The sequence below is a fragment of the Alexandromys fortis genome, unplaced genomic scaffold, assembly GCF_014885135.2.
Source record: "Alexandromys fortis isolate MF-2015 unplaced genomic scaffold, M_Fortis_MF-2015_v1.1 scaffold_119, whole genome shotgun sequence".
NCBI classification, from domain to species: domain Eukaryota; kingdom Metazoa; phylum Chordata; class Mammalia; order Rodentia; family Cricetidae; genus Alexandromys; species Alexandromys fortis.
In genome coordinates, this window is record NW_026067991.1 from 2,959,107 (window position 1) to 2,971,171 (window position 12,065).

At 40.2% G+C, this 12,065-nt stretch overlaps 1 protein-coding gene across 1 annotated transcript in view; it reads left to right on the top strand.

Annotated features, from left to right (window-relative positions):
• The window catches only part of Osbpl11 (oxysterol binding protein like 11), a 61,766-nt gene that overhangs the window by 22,420 nt on the left and 27,281 nt on the right, over window positions 1–12,065 (top strand). Inside the window, exons 4-6 of the mRNA XM_050159837.1 lie at window positions 890–1,089; window positions 7,800–8,001; window positions 10,742–10,887. Coding sequence (XP_050015794.1) covers window positions 890–1,089; window positions 7,800–8,001; window positions 10,742–10,887 — 548 coding nt within the window. The remainder of the gene's footprint in view (window positions 1–889; window positions 1,090–7,799; window positions 8,002–10,741; window positions 10,888–12,065) is intronic.

Below are 12,065 nucleotides of genomic sequence, written 5' to 3' on the forward strand. Positions count from 1 at the left end.
TATTCTGTCTGTATGCCTGCAGGCCAGAAGAGGGCACCAGACCCCATTACAGATGGTTGTGAGCCACCATGTGGTTGCTGGGAATTGAACTCAGGACCTTTGGAAGAGGAGGCAATGCTCTTAACCTCTGAGCCATCTCTCCTGCCCCCGACTTTGGAATCTTTTTTTTTTTGTTTTTTTTTTTTTTTTTTTTTTTTTTTTCGAGACAGGGTTTCTCTGTGGTTTTGGAGCCTGTCCTGGAAGTAGCTCTTGTAGACCAGGCTGGTCTCGAACTCCCAGAGATCCGCCTGCCTCTGCCTCCCGAGTGCTGGGATTAAAGGGTTTAAGGTTTTGGATGAACATTATTTCAGGTGTGTGTGCATTGGCATACAGGCGGAGGCCAGAGTTCAGGGTCAGTGTCTTCAGTCACTCTCCACCTTGTGTTTTGAAACTAGCCTCTTAAAATAAATCAAACAAAACATCGTATTTAGGTTCGATGCCTAGTCTCTAGGAAACACAATGTAATATTTTACTCATGGTGCCAACTGCTAGTCAGTGACAGTGAGCAGAAAGTACCAGACTGTTCCAAAGGACACCTAATTGTTTCTTTAGGAGATGTATTATATTACTGCTTACAGAATATATATATTTTTTTTCTTTGTCTTACAATGTTTAAGAAATCAGAAAAATCTTGTTCTTCTAATAGACTTTCGAAAAATATATAAAAATTCTTTGAGAATGACATACTGGAAACTTCAATTTTCTAATCTTTGAATAGCATACAATTAATCTTCAGGAATTTGTCTAAGTCAAATCTGATGTTAATATATTCTCAAAATTCTACATGTATAAAGCCTGAAGTATATGTAATTTAATGGCAAGAGAACCAAAAATTTAAAAAGCAAAAGAGACATTACTTTGTTTTTCTCACAGAATAATCCTCCCCTGAAGTCACGGAGCTTCTCGCTTGCATCTAGTGGTAATTCTCCCATATCCCAGAGGAGACCGAGTCAGAATGCCATTTCGTTTTTTAATGTGGGACATTCCAAACTGCAATCAGTGAACAAAAGAGCTCATTTGCATCCAGACCATCTTGTGGAAGTCAGAGAAGTAAGTATGAGTTGAAGGCCAGGTAAGGTGCACAGCAGCAGTGCCTGGTTTTTCTCCCAGAGTTGTGGGTTCTGTTTGTGCCTCTGGGCCCTTTGGTGTAAAGATAGTAAGATTGCAGGTAGTCCAAGTTCTTTGTGTCTCACAGCTTTGTGCTGGGTGGAATACTGTCATTTTTCCAAGAATCTGTATCTTTTTGAGTTTTCTTTTTAAAAATCTATGTCTGTCTTTTTAGTTTTCAAGTAAAACTACAGGTTCCTTTGCTGTAAAATTTATGGTCAAGACAGTCATTAAGCTGGTCATGGTGAAGCATAACTGTAATCTGAGCTCTTGGTATGCCAAAGTAGGAGAATGGCCAGCGTGGGCTCCAGTGTGAGAGCCATGACCTAGTGGGAAGGATAGAGAGCCTATGCAGAGATCATTCTGTAAAACAACAAAATGTTATAGATAGGGATGAAGGCATGAGCTCAGTGGTAGAGTGTATGGCTAGTGTGTACAACCCCTGTGCTCAAGCTGAAAAGCCAAACAAAAACACACAGACCAGACAGGCAGACTGACACATAAAAATTTGTCACACACAAAAGTAGAGTTAATCTGGTATTGCCTTATCTTGTGATTTATTTCTTTTTAACTCTAGTTGATAAAGGGTGCAGTTTGCCAGGTTGTAACTATTTCAGGCATTGCTTGCTGAGTTAAATTTCGTAGGGCTTCCCGTTTACTAAGACATGGGTTGTGGACATGATACTGTAAATCACCCAGGTGTTTTGAAGCAGACAGCTGGGGAGAATGTGTCCTCTATCAGGATTTATTTATGTTTATGAATATAGAAATTGAAGTTTATAGAGAGGAAGTAATATGCTTTGAGACACACAAAACAACCACTTTTGATTCTAATCCTGTTAAGCAAATAGGTTAGGTATAAAACATCCTTTTCATAAAAAGTATGTGAATTCTTTTCTTGCTCTCTTAAAATCATTCTTCTTCATATTTTGCTTCACTAAGTAAGTTTTTAAAATTAAAATTTAGGTCCAGTGTGGTGGTGAATTCCTTTAGTCTCAGCACTTGGCAGGAGGAGGCAGGCAGAGGTGAGTTTGAGCTCAGCCAGGGCTATATAGTGAGACCTTGCCTCAACTAACAAGTAAATGACCCCCAAAAAAACTATTTGAAGGAAGGTCTGAAAGATCACTCAGAATGCAGAGGTCCTTGTCCACCAAGCCAGATGACCAGAGCCCACATGGTGGAAAGAGAGAACAGATTTCCACAAGTTGTCCCCTAGTTGCCACACATGTGTATGACATATTACACTTACACACATTTATGTGTAAGTGCTCACACATGCAAAAAAATGTTAAAAATATTTTTAAACTTCTATTTGGTATAGAACATCATTTCATACACCATCAAAATTCATATACTCACAATCAAAAAATTCAACTTCTAGAGTTTAGATATTAAATTAAAATTTATATGACAATAGTTATAAAAACCTTAAAGCTAAGACTGCTGACCATTGCTAAACCTATTACCGTCGTCATAAACTAACAGTATGTGAGCCTGCAAGTCAGACACTGTCAAGCCAGCTGCCATCAATAATGGCCTGAAAGCGAGGTGTGGTTGAGCATGCCTTAATCCCAGCACTCAAGAGGCAGAGTTAGGCCTGGGGTACATAGTCCTATGGCCAAAAGAAAAAAAAAATCACCTTTCATTGTTTATTGTTTGAGTTTCCATGGTCTCTCAAGGTTTTCCTGATTGCATTCTTTTTTTTTTTCCTTTTTTTCTTTCTCTCTCTCTCTCTCTCTTTTTTTTTTTTTTTTTTTTTTTTTTTTTTTTTTTTTTTTTTTTTTTTTTTTTTTTTTTTTTTTTTTTTTTTTTTTTTTTTTTTTTTTTTTTTTTGAGATACGGTTTTACTGTAGACCAGACTGGCCTCGAATTCATAGCGATCCGCTTGCCTCTGCCTCCTGAATGTTGGGATTCAGAGCATGTGCCACCACCTCCCGCTTCATTGTTCTTTAAAAAACTCATTCTAGGGGCTGGAGAGATGGCTCAGAGGTTAAGAGCACTGCCTGCTCTTCCAAAGGTCCTGAGTTCAATTCCCAGCAACCACATGATGGCTCACAACCATCTGTAATGGGGTCTGGTGCCCTCTTCTGGCCTGCAGGCATAGACACAGACAGAACCTCATTCTTTTGAATTCTTTGTTTGGCATTTCTTTTACATCTGCTTTTGGAATCTGCCACTAGAGAGGACATACTTTAGGCGGTATCGTGTTGCTGTATTTCTGTACTTGTTGTCTTCTGTGGTGGGATTACCTGTTGGGATAGTTGTCTCTTCACCTGTCCTGAAGACTTGAGGAAGCAGCTTTCTCTTGACTGCGTGTCCCAGGGTGTTGATGCTGTGTGGAGATGCAGTAGTTGTATTCTTTGCTCCAGAGGTGAATGTCCTGCTCTGGGACTTCAGGCCCCACCCCTACATATGCCTACTTGGATTTAGGCTGTTGGTCCTGGCCTTTTTGACTTTTGTCTCTCCTGTTCTTTGATGTAAAGCTTCCACTGAAGGTCAGTCAGGACTAGGCCATGGTTGGGGTAAAGTTTATTGTCTCTCAGTTAGTTCAAAACCCTCATTAAACTCGAGGTGCTCAGCTCAGTCTCCAGCACAGCAACAAGAAGATAAAAACAAGCCAGTAGAGAAATGCACTGAAGAAAACCAGCTCAAGGACAACACTCAGCACACAGCCATAGGGGAAGGGGGAAAGTGATACAGAATAAGCTTTAAAGGTAATAAACTTTCATTTTATTTTTAAAAAGGCAGTGGGAAGCTGAGTTTTGGTTTAGTAGGTGAGAGCATTTGTTGCTATTGCTGAAGATGGACTCAATGCCTAGCACCCACACAGTGGCTCACAGCCATCTTTAACTTCAGGTCCAGGGGAGCCAATGCCCTCTTCTAACCTTCTCAGGCACCTAGCATTCCTGTGGTACACACATATATGCATACAGATAAAACACTCTTATATAGAATTAAATAAGTCTGATTTAAAAAAAAAAAGACAACAGGAAGGCCTTTTGTGGTTAAAGTTGCCTTTAATCTCAGCATTTAGGAGCTAAGACAGCTGAATTTCTGTTAGTTTAAGGCCAACCTAGTCTACAGAGTGAGTTCTAGCCCAACCAGAGCTACATAGTAAGACTTTGCCTAAAAATAAATAATAGATATTAAAATTTTAAAATGGAAGAAAAGAGAAAAGGAAAACTAGTTTGTAAAGAGTTATCAAACCCTCCTGGCTGAGGTACTCAAAGAGCATCTGCTGTTGGTGGGTGCCAAGACTAGCAGGCTATGCTGGGTCGCAGATGACAGCAAACAAGCTGGACTAGTAAGAAGGCCACACCCTGTATCTTTTCACTCAGCCAGGCTGTATTCTCTCCTAACACTTTTAATAAGCACTTGAGGCATGGGAAATGGTGGACCCCTAAAGACCCCTCTCTCCCACTAAGCTTTGCCAGGCTATAATCTGACCAAGGTGGGCAAATGCTTGTCCCATAGATGTACAGAATATGTGGCCAAGGGCACACTGGCAGTATCTGGGTAGCGGCAGCTCCTTACTACTGAGCCTCTTTTAGGCTAGAGGCTTCTAGTCAGTGTGCCTAGTGCATGTCCAAGCTACACTTCTCCCCTTAGTGTCTCCTGAGTGAGAGAAGCAGTCTGAGCACTGAGTTCTGTTCTAAGGAAACCAGAAGAATCTACTGAGTTTGTCTGTTTAGGTCCTACAGCTCTCTGACCCAAATCCCCTTTGGAAACTACTTCCTCTACTTTGATTTCTCATCACAGAGGCAGGGTTACTTACTCCAGTGGCCTCTACTCTTTGTCTCAAAAGCAAAACAACAAATAATGGATTAATTAGCAGGACATGAGGAGTCTCTTTCATGTCTACCACTGTTCCTTTCCTCACTGACTAGACACCAAAAACTTCCAAAGCTAGAAGCACACAGTAAGTGCTCCTTTGGAGAGGTCTGTGCGGCTCACCATGCATCTTTACTGTTTGCTTATGTTGTTGCATGTAGCTGTTCCTTTCTCTTCATTGCTGTAGTTCCTACATGAGCATGCTACACTTTTGTCCATTTGAGAGTTGGTGGACATTGGAGTTGGTGGACATCTATTTCTACGCCTCTGTTATGTACTTGAAAATAATTGTTAAATCCTGGTTATATTTGTTTAGCTCTGTTATATCTCACAAAACTATTCTAAAGTGCTTGGACTTACTTCATAAATTTGAATTATTTGGGAATTAGTCTCTTAGTACATACATACATTTGTATGTGTTTGTATGTATTGTAGTGCTAGGAATTGAACATAGGGTTTCACTTATGCTAGGCAAACTCTCTGCTACTTAGCCCCACTAGCCCCCAAATTTATCTACAAGACAGAAGCTAGGCATGGTGGCGCATATCTGTAATCTCAGTGCTTGGGAAGCTGAGGCAGGAGCTATCACAAACTTTTTAAATTTTTTACTCTTATTTATGTGGATGTGTGTGCCTGCTTGTTTGTATGTGTACCACATGAATGCAGTATCAGAGGAGGCCAAAAGAGGGTGTTGGATCCCCTGAAGTTCCATGTAACTGTGAGCCACCCAATGTGGGTGCCAGGAATTGAATCCAGGTTCTAAAAAGTACAAGTGTTCTGAGGCATCTTGCCAGCCTGTCTGTCTCTCTGTCTCTCTCTCTCTCAACAATTTATTTACTGTATATTTGTGAGGGTGTGCCTGTGTCACTGCACATGTGGAGGTCAGAGGACAACTTTCGTGAGTAGATTTTGACTATCACTTTTGTATGTTTTCTGCAGCTCAAACTTAGGTTGTCAGACTTGCTGGCCCGTGCCTTTACCTTCCGAGCCATCTCTCCAGCCCTGATTGACATAAGTTTTGTGTTTTGTTTGGGAACAACCTGGGTTACAACATAGTGAGTTCTAGGCAATTCCCTACTACAAAGGGAAACCTATTTCAATAAATTGATAGATAATTTAGAAAATGCACAACAGAGTATCCGTGTATTCACATTTATAAATGTGTTTATATAGATAGCTTTATGTCCAGCGTCTCATTTTGAAGATTTGTTTTCCTGGGAAAAGTAAAGGTTTAAACCTTGACCGTGTCTCATGTTTTTAGGAACTGTTTCATATAATACACTTGATTTGCTTCATCGGGCCACTGCGTTTATATCATTATCGAGCACAGGCTGGGTGCGTGCAGTCCTAACACCAGGGGGCAGAAACAGAAGGATCACTGGGACTTGCTGGCCAGTAATCAAGCCAAAGAACAAAAACAGGGACCTCCAGGTTCAGAGAGCAACCCTGCCTCCAGGGTCTTAGATGGAGAGCAATGGAGGGGACACTTGACTTTAACCTTTGTTTCTTAATCGCCACCACACACAACACAGCTTCTAAAGCTCAGGGTTTTCCATCACATAGTGTCTATGTGAGTTAATGTAGTTCCCAAGGATAAGCAATCTGAGAACCCTCTGCTTACACTTGAAAATATCATCAGTTGTTTTCCTCTACAAATATTACATTGTTCACTAATTGTTATTCCATTGGCTCTGTTAGAAGTGGATAGGAACCTGGTGTAGTGGCTCACACCTATGACCCCAGCACTTGGGAGGCAGAAGCAGGCGGATTCTGTGAGTTCAAGGCCAGCCTGGTTTATGTAGCAGGTTCCATGACAGACAGCCAGGGCTAGTGGAGAGATGGGTGTGTGTGTGTGTGTGTGTGTGTGTGTGTGTGTGTGTGTGTGTGTTATAGTAGTGTTGGGTAGGCTCCTAGTCAAAGAATGTCTTAAGTCATCTGTGGAAGGCTTATAATCTAGTAGTTGCTTAAAACTGGCCTAACAACAGTCCAGATGCCCTGACTAGGAGGTCAGGGGAGGATGAGGCAGGTAAGCTATCATGCTTTTTCAGTTGTTCAAGCCTGGCTAACACATTAGAGGAAAGTGATTGAGGGCACAGACTGGAAATTAATTTTAACTGTGGAATTAAAAATTCAGTACTGCTGTTGACGATGTGCTGAATGTTCTGATGACTTGGGGAAGTTAATACTGCTAACAGAAAGTAGCAGGCATTTTGTGCTTTATTGCTTCCAGAGAAAATATGTAGCCATCAAAGGTCACAATCTTCAATTGATAAGCATTGTAAAATGCCCATTAATTGAAAGTAGCCCAGCAGGGGCTGGAGTGATTAGGAACACTGGCTGCTCTTCCAGAGGACCTGGTTCAATCTCTAGCACCCACATGGTCTGTCTTTAACTCCGATCTCAAGGGATCTCATGCTCTCTTCCGGCCTCTGGGGGGTAATACATGCATGTGGTACACATACATGCAGACATAAACACAAAATAATAAAATAATTTTTGGAGGGAGGGAGTTGAGACAGGGTTTCTCTGTGTATCTCTGGCTGTCCTAGAACTTACTCTGTAGACCACGCTGGCCTCAAATTCACAGAGATCTGCCTGCCTCTGCCTCCCTGAGTGCTGGGATCAAAGGCGGGTGTGCCACCACCACCTGGCTAATAAAATAATTTTTAAGCAAGAAAGTAGCCTCACAAAGTTAAGATAGATTTCTAAGTCTAATATACTTGGAAAATGCTTCAAAGAACGAATACTGTTATTTAAATGACTAGCAAACATTATCCGTGTCACATTGTGAGTGAGACCCACAGGACTGTTGTTTCTCTTAGATGATGACTCATGCAGAAGGACAACAACGAGACCTGATTAGACGGATCGAATGCCTTCCTGCTTCTGGCCTTCTTAGTTCTTTGGACCAGGACCTCTTGATGCTCAAAGCTACTTCCATGGCAACGATGAACTGCTTAAACGACTGCTTCCACATTCTCCAGCTGCAGCACGCGTCCCATCAGAAGGGCTCGTTGCCCCCAGGTAGGTCGGAGATTAAAGGTAGGACTGAAGATTGGCCTTAAAACATGGGAAGCACTGATTTTATTGTCATTTAATGCTATGAAAAACATTTTTTGAAAAATAGAAGAGGGAAATTAAAAATCAATTGAGTCCCTTGATTTTTGGTTAGCACACTAGTGTAATACAAACTTCCTTATTTTGTGCTTTTTTTTGGAATTCAGAATATTTTAGGTCTAATGTTTAACATTGAATATACGTTTTTAGACCTCAAACTCAGCACGTCGAAAGTCAAATAAATGTAGAGCTCAGTTTCTGTTAAAATAGTGGCATTCCTCTCCATTCCTGTATCCAGGTAATGGGTAGAATCACTAGGGTGTGTCCTGACTCCCAGCTCTGTCCACTGCTCATTTCCTCTTTAGTGTTGTGTTGTATTCTACCTTGTCATGGTTTTCACTAAAGATCGGAAGTACTTTCCAACTTACAATCTTTTGCTAAGGAAATTTTTTAGTTGTTTACATCCTTAGATGAGTACTTCGCTTCCCTCGAGTTACTCTTCTTATTTGAACATTGGATGAGCTGCCCTGATATAAGAGATGTGGGTTGATTTTAGTTAATGAGCTTGTTAGGAAAGTGAAACATCTTATTTCTAGTCTGTACTGTTTAATTTTTAAAAGTCTATCAGACAGCACTGGCTCTGGTTACTAGATTAAATGCTAAATAAACTTGATTAAATAGTATATCATTTAAAACAATCATGAAACTTTTGTATGGTTTATTTAATTTTTGATGTTTTCTTCATGATTAAGAAAGGTGTAAGAAACCAGGCGGTGGTGGCACACGCCTTTAATCCCAGGCAGAGGCAGGCAGATCTCTGTGAGTTCAAGGCCAGCCTGGTCTACATGAGCTAATTCCAGGACAGGCTCCAAAGCTACAGAGAAACCCTGTCTCGAAAAACCAAAAAAAGAAAAAAGAAAGATGTATGAGTAAATTTGCATTAATTGCCAAAGTTTGAAGTTTTAAAGTGAAAGTTGTTTTCACATTGGACTTTTTGGAGGCTAGGTTTATAGGTGGTTCGAGGGATTACCTTATTGCCATTGCTGGTTCTTACCATAGTTGCCATCTTTTCCAAATTTGGCTTGTAAAATTTTATTTTAAATCTCCTCAGAATGAAAATATAACTTGGAAAAACAATTACCATTCCATTCAAATTCTTCAGTGACATGGAAGCTGAAATCTATGTTCAGAAGATGTTTAACTCCGTAAAGCCATATTTTTGTTTTATCCATTTATGGACTGGCTATAAACTCACTATGTATCATGTATCACAGGCTAGTCAGCTACTCCTGTTGCCTTGATTTTTTTTTTTTAGTTTTATTTATTTATATTTTATGTGTAAGTGCTCTGCATGTGCACCTACATGCCAGAAGAGGGCACCATATCTCATTACAGATGGTTGTGAGCCACCATGTGGTTGCTGGGACTTGAACTCAGGACCTCTGGAAGAGCAGCCAGTGCTCTTAACCTCTGAGCCACCCCTCCAGCCTGTGCTGCACCTGCTTTCTAAGCACTGGGGTGACAAGTATGTAGTACTGTTCTGCACCGTCGTGTCTGAATATATGCTAGCTAGAGATTCATTTGTAGATGTGTTCATTTGGAGGGGCCTTGAGGCCAGATGGCTGATTTAGTAAAGTTTATTATAATTTCTAGTTACCTGACTAGCCCTCTAAACTGAGTCTTTTTAATTAATGCTCACGTGTCTTCTATTTTTTGAAAAAAAAAATTGGATAGTGATATTAAAAATAGTTATTTTCAATTAGAGAGAATGTTTTCTTATCTGTACAACTTTAAAATAGGCCCATGACTTTAGCCAGGACATCCCTCTGGTCTTCATGCCTCTAGTGCCAAGGGCCAGTGAACAAGGCAGGACACTACTAGCCTGTTGGGTACTTTGTCGTTTATTGCTCATTTCAAGTCTGCTCTCTGACTTAGTAAATGGCCTACTGTTTTCAGTTTCAGTTTGTAGTCTGAGTGTCCCTTATTCTTGCACTCCATAACCTAGCTTCTGTGAAACCCAGATCAGCCTCTGAAATCAAATGGAACATTTCCATTATTGATTAGGCATAGAATCTTTGTTAAACTAGTTGAGGGTAACAAGAGACCATTGACTCATTAATTGAGAAGTGACAGGTCTCCACATGTGACACTGACTTCACAGGGTCAGCTCTGTGAGCTCAGTAGAAAAGATTTTCAGTTGAAATTACTTTAGGCTGTTGATGATTTAAATAGAAGATATATGTGTAGTATTTAAATTAGAGCCAATGAGTTATTTTGATTGCTTGGGAAGATGGCAATTTTTAAACAAATTATGTTGGTCTCCCATCTCAGCTTCCTGGAGTGGCTCTCCACTAAAGCCTAACTATATACGTTTTGATGATTAGAGGGACATAATCGATACCACTGGCTAATGCGCTGTTCAGGAGCTCACTCCACGATTCACAGACTTGTCTAGGAAGCAAGATCAGCCCTATTCAGGGTGGATTTCTTTTACATAGTGTCTCATTTCAAGTTGCAAGTTGCCCTGTGGTGAAATACCCAATCACGGTGCTCATGCTAATGAGGCCCAGCCGCTGTCTCCTTTCGGGGCAGGTTGAACTGCTTTAGTCTTGTAGCGTCAAAACAAAATTGTTTAGTAAAATCCAGATCTGCTGTACTTCCCAGATTATGAGCGAGTCTCAGGAGAATTTTTCTCTTACTTCATCAGGAGCAACCATTGAGTGGTTGGAACCAAAGATACCTTTATCAAACCACTATAGGAATGGAGCTGAGCAGCCCTTTGCACCTGAGCCGAGTAAGCCCATGGCCGTCCCGGAAGCACAGTCTGCCGCAGAGTCTGGAGCAGTAGCAAGGGTAAGGGGATATGAAGATTTGGTGGAAGAAATGAGGAATCATTGAAAGGGGACAGTGTCGTTTTTGTTGTGAAGGCGTTTATGCCCTCAGAACACTAGAGTTGCATTCTTGCAGCTTCTAGCTGTTGATATCTACCTGAAAGCCGTTTGTTTGCTTTGGAAAAGCTCTTAATTGAACTTGAACATGGGTTTTTCAGGTCTAATGATGTCCCCTTTTTAGTCTTTACTTTTGTCTGATACAGATAATTGTTTATTTGTTTGATTTTTTTTTTTCTTTTTGAGACTCTTCCTAGCTGGCCTAAAACTTAATGGATAGCCCTAGTTGGACTTTAATGATCAGATCAATACTCCTCGTGGCTTACCTCACAGGCACCACCACACCCAGTCTCATCACATTTTTTGTGTTTGTTTGTTTTTGAGACTAGGTGTAGCCCTGGCTGTCCAGGAATTCTCTTGTCAACCAGGCTGGCCTTGAACTCAGAGATTCACTGCCTCTGCCTCCCAACTGCTGGAATTAAAAGCATGGGTCCACACAACAGTGTAATTTAGCTTTGTTTATTGTCTTTGCTTAAATAGCACTGAGATTGTAAGCGTTGGTCACCAGTACAGCTGTTGCTCTCTGTCACATGACCTCCGGCTCATTTTGTGTTTAGGAACTATAGTGTTGTATTCTGCCATAGACATACTGTTAGAAATTATATCATTTCTCATTTTGTTTGCTTTGCCTTTTATGTTCTCGTCTGCAATCTTGATGCCTACTATAATTACATAGAGAGTTGAAGCTATTTTCTGTCTAGTCTGTATAATTAGTGTTTTAAAGTCAAAATAAGATACTGAGTTAATGTCCCTGTTGTTGAATGTCTAGTTTGTCTTTTTGTTTTATTTTTAGTTTGTCTTTCTTATTAATAACACTATTGTTAAGTATTATTTTTCTTTTTGTTTTATTTTTAGTTTGTCTTTCTTATTAATAACACTATTGTTAAGTAATATTTTTCTCTCAATTTTTGATTATTTCTTTAAATTATATCCCAATAGAATTACTGAGTCTAGATTAATGCAAACTTTATGATCATTTATATACGAGCAAGTTATTTCTTAAGAGATAAGGCACTAGTCCAAAACTGTAAAGACTGAATTTATGAAGAGGTGCTGGAAACAGGGAGCTGAGAAGTAGGAAAG